Source organism: Rhamphochromis sp. 'chilingali', assembly GCF_963969265.1.
Source record: "Rhamphochromis sp. 'chilingali' genome assembly, chromosome: 1".
In the NCBI taxonomy this organism is placed as follows: Eukaryota; Metazoa; Chordata; class Actinopteri; order Cichliformes; family Cichlidae; genus Rhamphochromis; species Rhamphochromis sp. 'chilingali'.
Window position 1 is genome coordinate 36,689,781 of NC_137929.1, and position 21,066 is coordinate 36,710,846.

Consider the following 21,066-nt stretch of genomic DNA (forward strand, 5'->3'; position numbering starts at 1 on the left):
TACCCAGAGTCAGCTTTGTCAGGCATTATTAACTGCTATTTATTACTCCGTGTAATCGTAACAGTTAACGCTTCCTCTATTAGATCTAATAAAAAGTTAGTGCTCTGATTGAAGCTTGGCGCTATCGAGTTTATAAAAAGGGGCGCTATCAGAACGTGGCTTGAGAATATTGATGCCTGATAGACAACGAAAGGGGCAAAGGTTTCTCGATATCTATGACAGGCAAAAAGGTTTTGCATACTGGGCGCCGAGCTAGCAGAAGCTACAGGCACTTCACTGAGATCCGCTCGAGTCTGGATATGGATAACGCTGTCCCTCTGGCATTTTCAAACTCATTTTTATGCGTCTCTTGCTCTTAGAAGCGTTTAAGGTGCGATTATATTGTGTGTTTTCGGCGTTGCAGCTAACCGGCTGTTACTTGATGTTGGCCCCCTGAATGTGCACAGTGTAAATGTGATTGCCGCATTTTAACCATTGCTTTTTGTTCTGTTCTTAGGTGTTCCGGCTAAAAAATTCTGCTGGTATTTCGCCGTCAGCTATCCATCCACCCATCCGTCTGTGCTGACAGCTGCATATCCACATCCGGACTCAGTGCTGAGGAGTGGGTGGGGAGGGGGTCGACCAAAACAGAAATCAAAGGGTGGGGGGTTGCATCAAGACGCCCATGAGGATATGAAAACACTGGATGAATGCTACAACTAAAGAATGGCACAGGAACTTCCAACTTAAATTTGGATTCATTCATTGAGCAAGCCTTAAGAGCTTATCAGTGGAGAACAGGTTTAACCCACTGGAATGACACCGGCGCTTTTATTACTCCTGAAACCTGTGACTGACTACCACATTAGTGGTTTTGGTCCGTGGTGAGGGCACTGTAAGCTGGCTCTGGCTACAATAGTTGTTGGCAACTCCCTGCTTGTAAGTGTTTCAAGACCTGAAGTTTCATTGTCATTGTTTAAAAGTCTGCAAAATGACTTCAGAGTGGAGTGAGAAATCCACAGCAGACCTCATGAGCAGGTATGTCTCCAAGGAAATGGGATACAATGTGCCCAAGGAAGGTTGGCGTATCTGTCTGGCGCACGAGTTCAAGGAGAAGAGAAAGCCCTTTCAAGCAAAAGACGTCTCTCTGGCCAACATCTGGGGGCATATCGGCCTTGGAGTCAGGTTAGATCTTTTTCTCAGCACACCCTGCCTGCTTCATGTTACACCTCAATGCAGCCAGCCTTTTTATTATTCACTTTACAATATTCATGTTAACATGGTGGAGAGCCATGGGAGGCATCAGACTATAGTGTCACGTTTCTCAGATCACACCTGAGCGCAAGCCTGCAAGTGCAGTGTTGACCTGAAAATGTTACTGGTGCTTCTCTGAAAATTAAGCATCAAGACGGCCAGCTGCAGGAGTCCATTTTTTTTAGTTTCTTCTGCAGTGCTCCCAGCCCATCAGTTTAGTTTACTCTGGAGCAAAATCCCAAATGATGCTCACAAAAATCTTATTTACATAAGTTGAACTTTTTTGTTGCAATACATACAAGTTCAGCAGTAATGCAAAATGTTCTAAGGGTTTCCTGTGTTAATAAATATAGTAGTTAAACCTCTTTTCCTATGGTCTGTCAACTCTGGTTCCAGGTCAGTGCCAAGTTCAAAGTGCATGTCATTTATGGCTCTTTGACTTTAAAACCTCTGTAGCAATAAAGGCAGCGAGCGAGGTTAAGCATTCACCATCCCACAAACATGATCTTAATGCTCTTAATGTTGCCTCCACCTAGAGAGAAATATCCAGCCTGGCCTTCAACGCCTGTAGTGACTGTTTTTTCTGAAACCTGCTGATATCTGAGATGCAAAGTAGTACATTCTGCAGCTTTAGTGGACTGTACAGCCAGCTGTGGTACTGTTTAAATCCTGACAATGTGCCTTGACGAAGGAGTATGTGTCTGTCAGAGTGACTCTGCGAGGCTCACCAGTCATTAGGACTGCTCCTTGACTTGGGAAAGAAAAGAAAAGCTAGCTAGTTTCCCTACAACTTAATTGGCACACTGTGTGACACAGTGGACTGTTTTTCAGACTCACTGTGGAAAAGATGCCCGTTTGAGCTCACACAGCTTAGGTTGAGGTTCACAGACTGGTCTGCATTCATAGATCTGCACCAGAGTCTGGCCATTGTTTGCTTTTGTACAGAATAACAAAATCCTGACAATGGCCTACCCTGCTGTAGCTTCAAATAACATTGTTTAACAAATCCTTTTCACCCTGACTGGAGCTGTATTGATAGACCATTGTTCTACCTCTGGTTTGAACTCTGCTCTGAAGTTATTGTTTGGAACTACACTGTCATGCACAGCAGTTCTGCTGTTGCACAGGATCTTCCTCACAGCAAGTAGAAAGCTCTCTGTGGCTGAAACCTTAACAATAATTCTGGTCTGTTTCCTATTTTAATGCTGCACAAGTGTTGTTTGTAATTCAATTAAAAATGTATTCATATAGCTCACCTGACTGCAAACAATAACCGCAGATGGTTGCCCCTCCCTGAGCCTGGCTCTGCCCGAGGTTTCTTCCTGATAAAGAAAAGAGTTTTTTCTCCCCACTGTTAGATAAGATAAGATAAGATAACTCTTTATTGTCATTGCACAGTCACACATAGTACAGTAGTACAATGAAATTGGAAAAACTGTCCTACGTCGGCACTACATATAACACAACACGACACGATATGACACATCACAACGCAACAAACAACACAACACAGTATATTAACTTAGTATAAAAAAGAAGAATAAGTGTATGTGTATTGCACACTGTTATTATTGCACATTAATTATTATTGCACCTTGTTATAAATATAAATATTATTGTTATCGTTTTAAACATTGTTACCTCCCCCCTAAAAAAGTCCAGGGAGGTATCCAGTCAGGTCAGCTATTTACATTGATCAGGGCTATTGCCCTGTTGTAAAAGCTGTCCTTGAGTCTATTTGTTCGGGACCTCAGCAGCCTGAACCTCCTGCCAGACGGCAGCAGCTTAAACACCCGGTGTCCTGGGTGTGTGCAGTCCCGTAGGATGCTGCGTGCCCTCTTGAGACAGCGAGTGCTGTACAGGTCCTTCAGGGAGGGACGAGGATGTCCAATGAGTTTTTGGGCCATATTGATGACCCTCTGGAGCGCCTTTCTGTGTGCTGTGGTGCAGCTGGAGAACCACACACCGATGCAATATGTCAGCACACTTTCAATGGAGCAGCGGTAGAAGACGGTCAGCAGCTCCTTCTTCAGGTACATTTTTCTGAGGATTCTCAGAAAGTGGAGACGCTGTTGGGCCTTCTTTAAGACCGCAGAGGTGTTAGAGCTCCATTGGAGGTCTGTGTCTATGTGCACACCCAGAAACTTGAAACTGGAGACCCTTTCCACGCACTCCCCGTTGATGCTGACAGGCTGCAGCTCGGACTTCCTCCTTCTGAAGTCAACTACCAGTTCTTTTGTCTTGGTGGTATTGAGGTCCAGGTTGTTGTCTGCACACCAATCTGACAGCCTCTGAACTTCAGCTCTGTACGCCGTCTCATCTCCCCCTGAGATGAGCCCCACCACGGTGGTATCATCTGCAAACTTGATGACTGTGTTGTCTGGGTGGGAACTAACACAGTCATGTGTGTACAGAGTGTACAGTAGGGGACTCAGTACACAGCCTTGTGGAGAGCCGGTGTTGAGGCTGAGGGCTGAGGAAAGATGAGGCCCCACTCTAACTCTCTGTACACGGTCTGAGAGGAAGTCTCTGATCCAGCGGCAGGTGGTGGAAGGAAGTCCAATTTCCAGCAGTTTAACTATTAGTCTGTCCGGGAGTATCGTATTGAAAGCAGAGCTAAAGTCACCAAAGAGCAGCCTGGCGTAACGGCCCTGCACTTCCAGGTGAGAGATGGTGGTGTGGAGCGTTGTAGCAATGGCATCTTCAGTTGATCTGTTAGCTCTGTATACAAACTGGAGCGGGTCAAGTGTGGGTGGCAAGCAGGACATGATGTGACGTCGGACCAGTTTCTCGAAGCACTTCATTATAACAGGTGTTAGAGCAACTGGTCGGTAGTCGTTGAGGCTGCTAATGTTAGTACGCTTTGGCAGTGGGACAATTGTGGCTGACTTTAGGCACGGCGGGATGCAGGACTGGGACAGTGAAGTGTTGAAGATCTTAGTGATGACCCCAGCCAGATGGTCTGCACACTCTTTTAGGACCTTTGCGGTTACCCCATCTGGTCCGGCGGCCTTCCTGGGGTTTACTGCCCTCAGTGTGCGCCTCACCTCATATTCCTGCACTATGAGGCTTGGGCTGCTGCTGCTGTCCGATGTTTTTGCTGCTGCTGCCTCTGGTCCCTTCACCTCAAAGCGTGCGAAGAAGTGGTTCAGCTCCTCCGCAAGCTCCGCGTTACCCTCAGTCAACGTGGTATTGCCAGGTTTGTAGTTGGTTAAGTGCTGAACTCCCTGCCATACCTGTCGTGAGTTTTTGGTGCTGAAGTGGTCTTCGATCCTTCTCTTGTACGCTGCCTTGGCCTCTCTGATGCCTCTTTTCAACTCAGATCTGGCTGCACTGTACTGCATACCATCACCGGATCTAAAAGCGGTGTCACGTTGCTTCAGCAGGACCTGGACCTCTTTAGTCATCCAGGGTTTCTGGTTGGAATACACCCGGAGACGTTTCTCCACAGTGACACTGTTGACACAGAAGTTAATATATGAGAGCACTGATGTTGTGTGCTCTTCAAGGTCCTGATGTTCGAACACGCTCCAGTCCGTGTTTTCAAAACAGTCCTGTTGCCAAAGTACTTGCTCATAGGAGTTCATATGACTTTTTTTGTTTTTTTTTTGTTATCGTAGTCTTTACCTTAAAGTATAACTCGCCTGTTGAGGCAACTGTTGCTGTGATTTAGCTTTGTATAAATAAAATGGAATTGAAATGGAATGGGCTCAGCGGGGCAGTCATTTGCTGCGACCATTTGGGCTGAGGGGAGGGAGATAGAAGAAAAGACACACACTGTGGAAAATGATTTTAAATGAACAACTTCCTATATTAAAGACCACCTAAACTGACATCATAACGATGTAAAACATTAACCTTTATGACAAAGAACTGAGGTGGTCTTTTGTGCTAAAAAACTCATATTTGCAACTTGTGTGACATCCCATCATCGGGGTCTCTGCGGCTCACCACCTTGGCTTAAAAAGGTATTCTTTGATGACTGCCACTGCAGATGCCTATATCTCAAACAACATAAAAGACTCAGCCAGGGTGCTGCTTTGCTGATTGCTGTCTTCCCCTCAGAGAGGGTTCTGTGCTCAGGCATCCAAATAGAGAAGCCAATAAAATGTAACAAATTGCAGCGTGTACAGAGTTGATCACAGAGTCACTGGTTTTGTTCAGCAACCCGTCAGCTTGCTGCAGATTTATCATGGTCATTTCCCCAAAGCTCTTCAAAGACCCTTCAAGAACACTCGAGGCTCAAAAGTCTTGACTTTTAAAATAAAAGCATAAAAACCCACTGTGCATTAAGAAAATGAGCTAAAAGCTAGAGACCGTAAATAAAGATGTCTTAGCTGTAAATGTATGTTAAATGTAACGAAGGCTCGTGCTAAACAAACAGTCTTGTGCTATAGATCTTAGATCAGAGTGCAAACAGATTAATGACTCAACTCTCAGGCTCTGAAAGCAGTTTGAATTCTTTTGTAACATGGCCTAATTATTTGACAATGTATTCTTGCTTGAAAGGAAGTGCGGGGCCCACCCACACATTTACACATGCTAGAATCCAACTGTTAACGTGACCAAGATCAAAGCAGACCTGTCACTTCGACTATCTTTGCAGGCACTTCCGTTAAGCAGTTGCACAACTCTCTTTTTTTCTCACAGCATGCTGGTGTGTGCAAATTGTTTGATTCAGCTTTGGCTGAAAAGGTGCCTTTAACACAAAAACAAACGAGCAAGGAGAAAAGGTGTGCTCATGTGACTGACCTGGTAATTTTCTAAATCTCTGATTGTTAAAGCATTCCCAATCAATGCTCTTCAACAAAACCAGATCAGTGTCTCAGTATTTCTAGATATTCCTGTTGCTTGTGTTCATCCAGGTATCTAAAGTTTTGGTACAAGAAGACGCAGGTGGAAAAGAAGGCTCCGTTCATTGATATGTTTGGTGCCCAACCCTTACGCCAAATCTACGGTGAGTGTTTTTACAGACTGAGGCTCAAATTTTTTTTGCAACTTTTTTATGATAAATCTTAACATAAAACACAGTTCTGTTTACTTTAAATATAATCATGATCAATAGTGTGCAAACAAATTGGGATCATTGAGAACCTGTTGAAGTCTCACAGTAGGAAATACTTTGCAACCTCACGGAGAGCGACCAGTGTGTTTGTAGACTTTCCTGTCATGCTGCTTAGGATTATGCAGTTTTTGCAATGTTGACTCTGTTCTCTGATTTACAGGTGCTCCACTTGGCGGCATTGGAGGAGGTACCATCACAAGAGGTTGGAGGGGGGAGTTCTGCAGATGGCAACTTAATCCTGGGATGTACCACTACAAAACAGTCATACCCAATCAGGTGATTACAGTGGCTGACATGACAGGATGAATTCTGTAATGAACTGAAAAAACAAAAACAAATTGGATTACAATGCATTTTTGTTTCTTTGGAAGTCAGAAAATAATTTCCTCCTATTGCTGGCAGAGTCTCAGTTTACAAATAAGTACCTGCTTATCAGCTGGTGTAGATATCATAAAAACATAAAAAGCTGTACAATCCATTTTCTCATGCAGTAACTACATTGAGCTAGAATGTTTTGAGAGAGGGTGTGACTCCACGGTACTGGAACAACCCGCACACGTGTTTTTATTGTCACGAGCACTATTGTTGTCTTCATCTCAGTGTGCAAATGGCAGCTGGGAGCACTTTCGCCTTGAGAAATATCACAATGTAGAATGACAAGGCAGACAAAGTAAGCACTTCCTTGCTTAGATGACATGAGAAAAATATTTGAGCTGTAACTTCAGTGGTCACTGGGAAACAAACTGCACTCGTAGAATCAGTCAAACCTGATTTTAAAAATGCTTAAAAGGTTTGGTGTATTTGCTCCAGGTTTTAAAAGCTTCTCATCAAGACTTTACTAATAGCTTACATTTGGGCATCTCTGGCTAATGCCTACAACACTGAACAAACTGAGTTTTTTTTTTTTTGTAATGACTGTGCAAATGTTTTGTCTCCAAAGACATACCATAAAACGATTATCTGTCAACATGTCCCTCTTCTCATTTTTCTGTGTTCACAGTTCACTGTGTGTTTGCGTCGTGAAGGAAAAACTGTTTACCAGCAGGTGTTATCTGTAGAGCGTCCACCTACATTACAAGGCTGGAACTGGGGCTACTGCGGGGAGTACGCCTTCTATCACGCCTTGTATCCTCGCGCCTGGACGGTTTACGACCTGCCAGGACAGAACGTCACCCTGACCTGCAGACAGATTTCCCCAGTCATCCCTCATGATTATCAGGTAACCTACAGTTGAACTCCCTCCTTTATTGCACTCAATTTGTAATTTTTACAAGGTAAAAAGCTGGTAAACTGCCGTTAAAGTGCTTAAAAAAAAGTCCACTATTACCCAACAAATCAAGTACACCAGCGGTCCCCAACCCCCGGGCCACGGGCCGGTACCGGTCCGTGAGTTGTTTGGTACTGGGCCGTGAGACTTGAGGCTCGGGTGGGAAATTTATGGTTTTCAGAGTTTTTACCGTTAACTCTGTTTCCCTCGGTCTTTCCTGTGTTGTAGTTGTGTGTCTTATTTTGAAATAAATATTTACACGATACCATAGCGACCAGAGAGCATTAAGGCTCAGAGAAGAGGATGTTACTCTCAGTGTTGTTGGCGTGTTTCAGGAGGACGCTGCTAATAAAGTTACACAATTACACAGTGAATTTGTGCTTATTATTATATTTACAAAATACAGTTTTTATCTTGGTCGTATCATTTTATTTTGTTGTATTTAACTGCGACACCTTAAAGGCCCGTCCGTGAAAATATTGTCTGACATTAAACCGGTCCGTGGCACAAAAAAGCTTGGGGACTGCTGAACTACACCATACCACACCACGGTATTTATAAAAAAACAAACAGGGATGATCACAGGTGCTGCACAGTGAAACCACGCATAAAAAGACGGATGAACAGGATGTTCATTAGCAGATTATATGTTCTAATAAGGAATAATACTGATGTGTTAAGGTTAAGGTTAACTCATCATCTACATCTACATCCTCTCAGGACTCAAGTCTCCCAGTTGCAGTATTGGTGTGGGACATAGAGAACAAGAACGAGTACGATCTTGATGTCTCGATTATGTTTACCATGGTCAACGGATCAGGACAAAAGGACGACAAGTGTGGCGGACACTGGAATGAACCATTTCACCTGGAGAAGGAGGGGGAGGCGGTGTCTGGGGTCCTACTTCATCACTGTACTGCAGTGAACCCTTACACTCTGTGCATCGCAGCCCGAGAGCAGGTATGATTTTTAGCAGCTGTAAGAAGGTTTTTGTGCTAACTAGGCGTACAAGTATTTCCCTGGGAATGAACTCTGGACTTTTAACAATAGTCTCTGTTGTTTGGAAATGTAATCTGTTGGTATTAATGAGTATTAATCTTTAGATTTGCCAACAAGAGTGTGTTTGTGTGCACGTTACCAGTCTGACAGGGAGATCAGCCACCAGACAGCGTTCAGTCCAAAGGGACCCTGCTTCAGTCTGTGGAACGACCTCATCGATGATGGACGGCTGGACTCTCCTACAGGTCAACACTTAGAAAAATATACTGTGCAGAGAGGAGACGGATGTCTAAAAAGTAGAATGAAACAAGATTAATGCTAAATAAATCCCCACTGTGGCATTAAAATTAGTAGAAGAGAACACAAAATGTTTTATAGATTTTAGTGTAACCATATTTAAAGTAGCTTAAAAAGATGTGGAATGAAAGAAAACAGTAGTGTGTGAATCAAATTTTATTTGATTATAGTTATTTATTAAATTGTGAGTCATCTTTGCAGGCATACTTGCCAACCTTGAGACCTCAGAATTAGGGAGACATTCAAAAAAGAGGGGGAGGGGCATACATATACATATGCATACACATATACAAATTTTTTTTAAAGTAAGTTAAATGTCACCGTTATTAGCCTACTGTCCCCCAGCTGGGGCTGTCCAAATTCAGAGGCTGCATCCACCTGTGGACCCGGCCTTTGTGGTCTAAGTGGGCCGGGTCCTCCGAAAGCCGGGTAGGCCAGTAGTGAGTGACTGTGACGATCTCGCCTTTAGAATTACGTCATGAGCTCTCTTGGTGGAGTGAAACTCTGCTGTCTGCTCCTTGCTATCTAAATATAACCGGACGCTGACGTAAATTCTCGACTATCTTACACTTCTGTTTAATCAGTTTTCTGTTTGACGTTTATTCAGCTGTGTGAAAACCCGGAGGAACCCTCCTGAGGGATTAATAAAGATTTATTTAATCTAATCTAATAACTTTAATCTCAGCCAAACCGATTTACTCAGGAACAAATAATAGTAATATTAAAACTAAGTAGCTTCCGCCATTGTTGGAAACTGGAATTGGCTGGGATGAATGAATGAATGAATTCTGGGATACGGTTTTTCATTTTTTTCATTTTTGTTCTCCGGGTGGAAAATCAGGAGAAATTTGGGAGAACGGTGGCTCTAGGAGATTTTCAGGAGGGTTACTGAAATTGGTGATTCTCCCGGAAAAATCGGGAGGGTTGGCATGTATGGTTGTAGGACAAATGGTCTTCTAAAGCCACATTCCAGTCCTCCAAGTACAACCCTGGATTAGTTTCATATCTTTTCTCACACTTGCTGTCATTTCTTTACTTTTCTCTCTTTAAAAAAACACAAAATTACTTTAAGACACTGAAAACAAATTATATTATTTTATTTTCGTTCTCTCTAAAGTCATCTCTGAAATATTAGAGTTTACAACAAGTCATTAACCTCTTGTCTGTCTTCCCTCTGCAGGATCCAGTCCACCAACAGTTAAAGGAGAAAAGGTAGCTGCGGCAGTAGCTGTGGGCTGCTCGGTGCCAGCTCAGGGCCATAACTCACTGGAGTTCTGCTTGGCCTGGGACATGCCCAAAATTACCTTTGGGTCTCGGGAGAAGGAGCACATGAGGTAGCTCAAACACAAAAAGGAAATACACAGACAGTATGTTGCTTTTATAAAAGACAAAAATGTCACCAAAATGTGCTGGAAGGCTTAATACTGCATTTTTCAACTATGGGCTACTTTGTAAAGAAGCACTTTATCTTTTTAGCGTGTTTCCTGTGTTGTGAGTCTTTGCTGTTGCTAAATGTAAAACAGCTTGTTTGAATTTTGCTTATTTATTATAACTACAGCAAAAAAGCATCTCTGAAGGTGATGGGCAACAAAATATACATTCATATATATTAGAGCAGGGCGATATGACCAAAAATATTTATCACGATATACATTTGAAAATTTGCGATAACGATATAACTGACGATATAATTGACACTAGACAAAGTACTTTACAACTCCACAACTTTATTTGTGCAAAAAAAAAAAAATCAACGTATTTTCACTTAAACAAGCAGCTGTTTTTTATGTGCATTAAAGTTATATAAAAATTTTAAAATGCAAATTCCTTACTGACAGTTTAACCAAAAGGCATTTCCAGTGGGAATTGGCCAACATGTCCTCAGCATAACCATGTATAATATCCACAAAACTTAAAAACAATACGGTAATATTATGTTGAAGCACAGTACGTATCACTCTGCAAGGCTCCTGCCTACGATGGCTGTAACGCTCCGACAATCCATCAAGTGGTGCGGGTTCGTAGCTTAGCAAAGTCGTACTGAAACGTTTGACAGATTTTCGAGCGCCGTGTACATAAAATCGTTTCGAGGTCATTAAACACAACCAGAATTCATACATAAAGCACACGGGATTATAAGGTAAGGGGCACTGTCGATTTTCAGAAAAATCAAAGGATTGATTTAAAGTGTGCCGTATTTTCCAAAAAACACGGTAATAACGACGGCCCGCTAGCATGCTCTACCAAAAATAGTGCTTTGTTGTGTATCTGACGGACGAAAGCTAAACCAGTTCCACACCACTGAAGTTGCAGCATTTTTACAAACCAATTCTGGTTCATCCGTTTCATTCAACGACCGGCTTTCGCTCTTCTCATTCTGCGTCGCCGCCATGTGCGTATGAAAACAAAGGCACTGCGCATGCGCGTTCTACCCATATTCTATCGCCATATTTCATTTTCTCATCGTTGCCCAACATTATACCGGTATTACCGTGAACGGTATGATATGGCCCAGCCCTAATAAATACACACACACACACACACACACACACACACACACACACACACACACACACACACACACACACACTGATTGTCTTGATGAGTGTGTAGGATTTTGAAACTTGGTTTTTTTTTAGGTTTTTTTTATTGTTTGCAGGAGATACACTCGTTACTTTGGGACCACAGGAGATGCATCCCCCACACTCAGCCATTATGCCCTAACACACTACAAGCAGTGGGAGAAAAGCATTGAGGAGTGGCAGAGACCCATACTGCAGGACAGGTGCTTTATTGCCCGTTATTGCACTGTGGACAGATACAGTTTAATGGCAGAGTTTGCTTCTTGTAGTATATTTAGAAAGCCATTTGTGGTGTTTTAATTTGCTTCATTGAATTTATTGAGTACAATTTCTTCCTTATTGGGCTCTTTGTTTTGTCATAGTGTATTTTATTTTGTTGAGCTCTATATTTAACTAGCTTTATCTAAAATTAGATTTTATAGCACTGAAAGCTTTGCAGGTCAGAAACATCTACAGCTAATATTAAATAAATGTGGTATATTAGTTCAGAACCTCAGTAGCTAAGCACTTTTTTACTTTCTATGTCTCTCATGCGCTGCAGTTCTCTACCTTCCTGGTATAAGTCAGCACTGTTTAACGAGTTATACTTTGTGGCGGATGGTGGGACCGTGTGGACGGAGATAATGGAGGATGTTGACATCAGTGGCGGCATACGTAGCGAGGACGGAGGTCTGCCAGCTCAACCCACTGTCATCAAGGAGTATGGACGTTTCGCTTACCTAGAAGGTAGGCAAGAAAAGGGGTGCAGGGAAGTTATGAAAAATGAAACTCATATCCTTCAACTGTGACATGTAGATGGTAACAATTAATTAAGTGCATACTAACATAAAAGTGTTACAGTTTAGCATTTGTTTTTTTGTTAAACAAAACATTTCCAGTTTTATGTTACTCTCACAGTCTGGGCTATTTTGTGTGTGTGTGTGTGTGTGTGTGTGTGTGTGTGTGTGTGTGTGTGTGTGTGTGTGTGTGTGTGTATGTATATAAGCTTGTGCTTTGACCACACATTACCTGTTTTCCAGGTCAGGAGTACAGAATGTACAACACATATGATGTGCACTTCTACGCCTCTTTTGCACTTATCATGCTGTGGCCCAAACTTGCCTTGAGTTTGCAGTACGACATTGGTGAGTGTAGTGTGCATTTTTATCTGTGGTCTTAAGCTTGTGTGTTTCATAAAGAGCCATCCTAAGACCTAGTTTTACAGCATTACCCTCTTCTCAGCTGGCAGTGTGGTTCAGCAAGACCTCACGGAGAGACTCCACCTAATGAGCGGACTTTATTCTCCCATCAAAACCAAAAATGTGGTGCCTCATGACATCGGAGACCCAGGTATGACAAAAGCAAAAACCTTACTTACATTTTATTTCCAACAAAGGCCTGTTGGAAGCAGCATGTCTATGAAATGGAATGTAGAGAGCTGTGCAACACACTTTATTTATTAAATATGACACCCGACGATGTCACAGTCATGTTGTAACCGGATGATATTGTTGTATTGTATTAAAATAATCTTAAATACCAGAGTTTTAGTATACCCCTTCCTTGCCCTTTGCGGGGAGTTGCAGTCTTTGAGTGCTCTTGTTAAAAAAATAAATAAAAGATTGATGGCTGGAGTACCTTTTAGGCAGTTATTTTTCAGTTCAGCCCTTAGCAGAATTAAAATCATCTTCCTGACACTTTCTATTATCGTTTCTTGAAACTTTTTTTCTTTAGATGACGAGCCCTGGGTGAGGGTGAATGCCTACCTCATTCATGACACCGCACACTGGAAGGACCTGAACCTGAAGTTTGTCCTGCAGGTATACAGGGACTTTCATCTTACCCAGGACAGGCAATACCTCCAGGACATGTGGCCCATCTGCCAGGTATAACTGGTGACATATTCTTAATTACACTGACTGCGAAGGATAATTCATTTTAGACATCGCATACAAAGGTGGATGTATATTAAAATTTTTTGTTTATCTATTAGGCAGTGATGGAGTCCGAGTTGAAATTTGACCTGGATGGAGATGGCCTAATAGAGAACTCTGGATATGCTGACCAGACCTATGATGGCTGGATAGTGACTGGACCAAGGTGAGAGTTGGACAATTAAAGTCATGTCAATTCAGTTTTATTTTTATTACTTAATGCCAAATCACAAAAACAGGCACCTCAAAATGTTGAATATTTTAAGGTAAAGACCATGCAGTAATAGAGAGAAACAACCAATGAGCAGATGACCCACTTTGAGCAACCACTTGGTGACAAATGAAAAGGGGAGGCAAAAAATCTTTTAACAGGAAGAAATCTCCATAAGAACCAGGCTCAGGGAGGGCAGCCATCTGCTGTAAGCAGTTAGCAATGAGAGGAGGGAGACGAGACAAAAGACACACTGTGGAAGACAGTCAGAGATTAATAATAACTAATGATTAAATGCTGAGTGATGTATAAACAGACAGAATGTCTTTATACACAAGTAAGAACACAGCAGCCCAGGCCTATTGCTGCATAATAGCATTATTGCACATGTGTATCACATCAATGATGTGTCTTTGTACTTGAAAACTGGGGGTCAGGGATGACCTGCGATGCAGAAGCTCCTCACAGATCTGAACTGGCTTCATTTGAGCTGGAAAATAAGGTTGTTTTTATTTTTCACTTGCTAATTTTGTGCTTCAAGATGACACTGAAAGAAAGTAGGCAAAGTACTAAACACACATCAGATGTACTAGTCCATTTTTTTTAAATCTTGAAAGTTGTTGATTTTTGTTTTGTTTTGCAAGATGAATTCAGGAGTAGTAATTTTGAAATTTATACTGGCCAAACACTTAATTGGGTACACCACCAGCAACCTGAACTGTTGATACAAGGCAAGATGGAGCTATCCTTCCATGCTGATTTTTTGTGTTTGTTTGTTTCAACATTTTTATTTTAAACTTTAGATGTAAACAAAACAAGAAAATCAACATTTATCAAACTTGTATTTCATTCTGTACCTCAAGTTTCAGAAAGCCAGCTGGTGAAAGGAGACCAAATACAGTTATACTGATAAAGTTTGTCTAACAGACCATGAGTCACTTTTTCGTAGTATGTTTAACCAACGTCATTAACCATTCTTCAAAGGAAGGGGGCACTTTTCCTGGTCTTTCCTGGTCTTAGCAAGACCCGTTTAGCCTTGGTAAGAGGCAGGATGATGCTTTTTTTATATGGGGGGAGAAGTCGCAGTCAGAATGTTCTATGGTTATACTAACCATGGAAAGTTTTGGTGAGACGCGAAATGTTCTTTTCAGAACACTGAAAATGACCTCCAGGATATTTTCCCACCAGTCCCAAAGTGCTGGATAGCTCCATAGAATATGTAGAATCAAGGCACTCTGGCCATCACATCTCCAGCAATTGTCCATAGGAATCAAGGTTCATTTGTGCAACTGTTGCAGTGTTCAATACCACCTGTGGATTATCTTTAACTGGATGAATCTGCTGCCTATCTCCTTATACATGGTAATAATATTATGAAGACATGACTCCCATTCAGCTGGAGAAATGTCCACTGCCAGATCTTGGGCCTAGCAACCTTTAACGTTGGAAAGAGGGTCAGCTATCTGATCTTGCATTAAATGGTAGATCTTAGGGGTAATACCTTTACCAAAGGGTGATCTTGAAAGCAGTGCTTCCACAGGGCTGCCCGCAGGGCAACTCCTGGGACTTCCCAGCTATTTCAATAAAGAACTGCACATTTGGACATATCTCCAGAATCAATTGTGCTCCAAATTTTATATAGCTCAACAATCTGATTGAAGCCCAGGAAATGGTTTGTTCTGCAATAAAATAAATATGATACATAGAGGATGCCTGCCTTCCATGCTTTTTACACCAAATTCAGAGCCTGCCATCTGAATGTTGCAACAGAAATTGAGACTACTCAGACCAGGTTTCTCTTGTATACCATCAGTAATTTAAGCATATTCGTAATAATTTGGCTTTTAATCAAATATAGTGAGAATAAAATTTAGAGACACATATTTTGGCTTTACATGCAAAGGTTTTGGGTAAATCTAAGTACTGAATCAGACTTGATAACCAGATTTTTCTTTTATGTGGTCCAAAGTAGTTTGCATCTAACAAAGAAGTAATATTAGTAAAAAAATATTGACTCCAGTATAATTTTTTTTAATTTGTATTTTTAGTGCCTACTGTGGTGGTATGTGGGTGGCATCGCTCTGTGTGATGTGTAAAATGGCCAGACTGTTGGACAGCGAGGAGTTGTACCGTCACTACAAAGACCTGTTGGACAGAGGCAGTGCTGCTTTTGAGAAACTACTGTGGAACGGTGAGTCCAAACAATGTAGTCCTGACTTAAAATGTAATTCTTATGTTTTGGTCAGTGATGATGATAAAATGCACAAACAAATGCTTATTCTTAGGCTGGTAATAAAAAGTAATGTGTGGCTGGTATTCAAAGATGTCACATCTGTCTTTAGCTATTTTTAAATAATGTTTGACAGTGGACTGCTTGAAGACCTAAAGTGACTTCCCTTTTTGTTTCTCATCCCATCAAACACAGGCAAATACTACAACTATGACAGCAGTGGGAGAGATCTTTCTAACAGTGTCATGTCGGACCAGTGTGCTGGCCACTGGTTCCTGAGAGCATCTGGGCTGGGAGACGGAGAATTTCAGGCAAGTCTTTTATTGAGCTAGCATTAGTGTTCAGTTCAAGAGCGGTGCTTGTAAAAATGTGTTTATTATTTTATTGTTGTTTTGTGCTCTAGACTTTTGCAAGCTTAATGTGGGAGGAGCTAAATTGAAACATGTACACCAGAGTGGAGGAAATCTTTCCTAATCCTTCTGGAAAAATCACACCTTGCTGGAAACTGTTGTTAAAGTAAAGCTCATTCAGAGTTTAAAAATGTTCAAACTTCATTTCCAAGCCACTTTATACTGGAGAAACCCCCAACAATCAAACGAATCTCTGTGGTAACAGTGGGAAGGAAAAACTCCCATTTAACAGGACGAAACCTCCAACAGAACCAGGCTCACGATGAAATATTTCATCACTCATCCTAGTGATTTCTCCCACTAAAAACTCTACATTTAGATGAATAGAATCAACTTTCAGTTTTCTATTCAAGATTTTTTTTTTTAATCTTAATATTTTAAATTCCATTCTGAATTTAACAGGATGCCATGAAGAGAAGCTATTATGGGAGGAATGTCTTTTTATGTCCGGAAGATTGAAGGGAACGCTTGGGTTTTGACATTAAATGACTAGGCCTAAGTTTGACACATTTTGTAGCTGAAAAGCCACAACAGCTCTGACTTTACATTATTGATTTAAACTATCAAAAGATGTTGGGTTTTTTTTAATGGTTTCTTTTTTTAATTGTAATGCCTGCACTGTACTAACTCCCTAAAAACGAATTAAAAATAAGTACAATTGCAAATAAATAAAACATAATATCATGTCTTTTCTGTCTGCGGGACTCCAGAATACATGTATGTTACTCGAGGAATGTTACTGAAGGAAGTTATATGGGTTAATCATTGCTTCTTCTCTTCTTTTAGGCCTTTCCAAAAGAAAAGATCCAAAGTGCACTAAAATCTGTGTTTGACTTGAATGTAATGAGCTTTGCTGGAGGCCAGATGGGGGCAGTCAATGGCATGCGCCCTGAAGGAGTCCCTGATCGCTCCAGTGTTCAGTCTGATGAAGTGTGGATTGGAGTTGTATACGGTCTGGCAGCCACAATGATCCATGAGGTATGATCGATCTATCAATCTTCATCTTTTCTCTTTTTCTTATATCATTTTTTTAAAAGCAGCATTTTCAAAATGTCACTCTGGGTCATGGATACACTGGACAGTTGTTCAGTCAGCAGGGATCATATGTACCTACACGTTTGATTTGTTGGATTTTTATGCTGGATGCCCTTCCTGATGCAACCTCCAAAGGGATTTGTCGTCTCCTGGGATCAAACCAGGGATCTTTTGCTTGTTAGGTGAATGTGTATACCAGCTCAAAATAACTAATAAAATAAAATAATCATATAGTGACGATCACAAAATACATAAATTCTTTTTTTTGTTTCTTTTTGTTTCTTTCTTTTTTCTTTTTTCCCCCAACAAAACATGTGAAGTGCTTTTTTCTTGCTTTTATAACAAGCTAAGGAGTTACTGGAATTGATAAACGGGTTTCTGTTAAAGCAGAAACCTGTTTATGTTATGGAATACTTTTTGATTCATGTGATTGTTTCCTGATTTCTAATGCAGTCTTTTTACTTAAATCTCAGCAAAGAGGCAATTAAGTGTCTTCTATGAAAATGTCTCAGTTACACAGGCCTAAAGACTGGTCGGCAACCCCCTGGCAACCGCTAGTCACTAGAGCGATTGCTGGAGGGACCGTGGAAGTGGTGTTGTTGTTGTTGTTGATTTTTGTAGCCATTTAAAAAAATTGTGGTTTTGATTTTTGTGGCATGGAGTCTGACAACATCACATGTTGTCATGTTGTTCTACCTGCTCGGATTGCTTAGAATCCTGTCTGAGCAGGTACTATTTTTGTACCTGGTACCAGGTACTATCACCTAATGGAAAACCCTTAAAACTGTGGCAACCTGTGCCAAGTCGATCCAAGTGAGTGCTAATGAAAAAGGGGCTTTAGTTTCACTCCTGCTCAGTGTGTGTTTTCAGATATGTTGGTGCCTTTCTCAGGCAACCGTGAAAATCTGCTAGAGGCCAGAGCAATCATTAGGTTTTTGTTGCAGGGCCCTTTTTGTGACCATACCCAGCAACCAATAGCCATCCACTCAGGAGATGGTGATTTACATAGTGACAAGAGGTTGCCCATCAGTTTCTAGCCATGTGTGACTGAGGTACAAGCTGCACAATTAACATTTACTACCCTAAAAGTGACTTGATAATACTTGACAGTGTGGGTGTTTCTAAAGTTGTGGAGATATTGTGATCCTGAATTAAACACTACCTCAAGCCTGCAACTATTTGCCTTTTCCTCAGGGAATGCAGGAGGAAGGTATGCGTACAGCGGAGGGCTGCTACCGGACGGTGTGGGAGAAGCTGGGCATGGCCTTTCAGACCCCAGAAGCCTACTGTGAGAAGAATATCTATCGTTCTCTAGCCTACATGAGGCCTCTGAGCATTTGGGCCATGCAGCTCGCCCTGAACACTTCACAGAAGGATCAGACCACAACAGCTTAGACTGGAGTCACATACTGAACTAAGACCCGAGTCATTACAGGAGGGAACAGGAGTTCCTAGAAACTCCGCTGTAGCCACCACTTTGATCTGGACTGACACTTTGAGGTGCTGTTTAACTGTTTACAGACCCAGAATTAAATTTTCCCAAGTTTGTTTCACTGTAAATGTTTGAGGCTATGGTACCGGATTGTACATTTTCCTCTACAAAGACAGTAGGTGTGAAATAGTGATCATATTGTTAGGCAAGCACATTTGATTTTCTTTCTGTGTATGAAGTGTTAGCCAGGTAATAGCAAAAAATAAATGAATAAATCATAGCCTGTGTCTATTAAACAAATTACTTTGTTACAGAACATCAAAATACTGTTTGCATACACATAAAAAAGCAAACACTACACTTCGCTGTTCACAGTCATGGCTATAATACCTGCAACATGTTTATTATCTGATTTTCTTTATCCCCTCCCTTCATCCCAACTTGATTGCTGTACTAAGTGGTGTAATTTTTGATGAGTGGTTTTGGAGATTAAGCCTGTAGTGAAAAAAGAAAAAAAAAGATATATCTTTTTTTTTATATAGAATTTGGTGCATTCTTGTATGTTGACCAACTATATCTACAGTATATAAATGTGGCAGCAAAATTTTCCGTTTTGTAAAAATAGAATATTCATGACAATCATGCTGAATAAATGACTGAATAACATACAAGGAGATATTTGTTTTCCTTTTAATTAAGTATAGTTGGGTATATCTTTAAAACAGAATTATTTTTTTATTTATTTACATGTTTACTGAAACATCTTTTGATTAAAGCCTCTCACCTTTTGCTTCAAAGGATGCACATTTAAATTGGATGAAGTGTTTAGGTTGTTCAGCTCCTTAACATTTGGATGTTGTGGCGCAATCGGTTAGCGCTTTCGCTTGTTAACCGAAAGGTTGGTGGTTCAAGCCCACCCAGGGACGATATCACTATTATTGCCAGGTGATGCAGAACGCTGCACAAACGTGCAGTGCAACTACTTCCTCGGAAAGCACTGGTGTTGTTTCACAATAGCGTCCATGCTAGACGCTGTCGTTTGATGAACGCAGTCAACCGTTTTATCAAGGGTGATATGCTTATTTGGATTGGTGTTGTTTGTCCGCAACTGCATACTGACTGCCACCCACGGACCATATAACTATTACTGCCAGGTAATGCAGAACGCTGCAAAAATGTGCAGTGCAGCTGCTGCCTCAGAATGCGATAGTGTTGTTTCACAATACTCTCAATGCTAGACTTGGTCGTTTGATGAACGCAGTCAACCGTTTTATCAAGGGTGATATGCATCTTTGGGGTGGTGTTGTTCGTCTGCAACTGCATACTTACTGCCAAGTTCATTACCCACCAGTCACATATTTTAAACAATCAAGGCGGTATGGAGAGGAAGTACCAGAGCACCTCCATCCAGCCACCCGATCCTCTCTCGACGCCCCTGCTTGGCTTTATTCAGTCTCTGTTGCACAATCGTTTACCCCACAACCAAAACGACCGGAACACCCTCCCCCAGTCCCCCGTCCAGTCTCGACACCTGTGGGTACGCGTTGTCAATCTCTGTGGCGCAATCGGTTAGCGCGTTCGGCTATTAACAACCAAAAACACCGGAACACCCTCCCCCAGTCCCCCGTCCAGTCTCGACACCTGTGGGTTACGCGTTGTCAGTCTCTGTGGCGCAATCGGTTAGCGCGTTCGCCTGTTAACCGAAAGGTTGGTGGTTCAAGCCCACCCAGGGACGATATCGCTGTTATTGCCAGGTAATGCAGAATGCTGCACAAACGTGCAGTGCGACTGTTACAGTGGGGCAAAAAAGTATTTAGTCAGCCCCACTTAAAATGATGACAGAGGTCAGTAATTTGCACCAGAGGTACACTTCAACTGTGAGAGACAGAATGTGAAAAAAAAATCCATGAATTCACATGGTAGGATTTGTAAATAATTTATTCGTAAATTAGGGTGGAAAATAAGTATTTGGTCACCTCAAACAAGGAAAATCTCTGGAATCTCTGAAACATCATGCTATGGGGCTGTTTTTCTGCCAAGGAGACGGGACGACTGATCCGTGTTAAGGACAGAATGAATGGGGCCATGTATCGTGAGATTTTGAGCCAAAACCTCCTTCCATCAGTGAAAACTTTGAAGATGAAACGAGGCTGGGTCTTCCAACATGACAATGATCCAAAACACACCGCCCGGGCAACAAAGGAGTGGCTCCGTAAGAAGCATTTGAAAGTCCTGGAGTGGCCTAGCCAGTCTGCAGACCTCAACCCCATAGAAAATCTGTGGCGGGAGTTGAAAGTCCGTGTTGCTCGGCGACAGCCCCAAAACATCACTGCTCTCGAGAAGATCTGCATGGAGGAATGGGCCAAAATACCAGCTACTGTGTGTGCAAACC

General features: G+C 41.8%; 1 protein-coding gene across 1 annotated transcript; it reads left to right on the forward strand.

Annotated features, from left to right (window-relative positions):
• Positions 1 to 10: 10 nt before the first annotated feature.
• gba2 (glucosidase, beta (bile acid) 2) lies at positions 11 to 19,334 on the forward strand. The gene is made up of 18 exons (XM_080897642.1): positions 11 to 370; positions 497 to 1,164; positions 6,099 to 6,190; positions 6,459 to 6,574; positions 7,299 to 7,517; positions 8,286 to 8,525; positions 8,707 to 8,809; positions 10,042 to 10,195; positions 11,521 to 11,646; positions 11,985 to 12,169; positions 12,463 to 12,567; positions 12,665 to 12,772; positions 13,157 to 13,308; positions 13,416 to 13,522; positions 15,616 to 15,758; positions 15,993 to 16,108; positions 16,994 to 17,185; positions 18,437 to 19,334. The coding sequence occupies exons 2-18, from the start codon at positions 971 to 973 to the stop codon at positions 18,635 to 18,637; spliced, it is 2,553 nt and encodes an 850-aa protein (XP_080753768.1). The 5' UTR covers positions 11 to 370; positions 497 to 970; the 3' UTR covers positions 18,638 to 19,334.
• The last annotated feature ends 1,732 nt before the right edge of the window (positions 19,335 to 21,066 follow it).

Coding starts and splice junctions, on each gene's coding strand:
- gba2 (XM_080897642.1), top strand. CDS start 971: ATGACTTCAGAGTGGAGTGAGAAATCCACAGCAGACCTCATGAGCAGG. Junction 7,518..8,285: donor TCATCCCTCATGATTATCAG/GTAACCTACAGT, acceptor ACATCCTCTCAG/GACTCAAGTCTCCCAGTTGC. Junction 8,526..8,706: donor GCATCGCAGCCCGAGAGCAG/GTATGATTTTTA, acceptor GCACGTTACCAG/TCTGACAGGGAGATCAGCCA.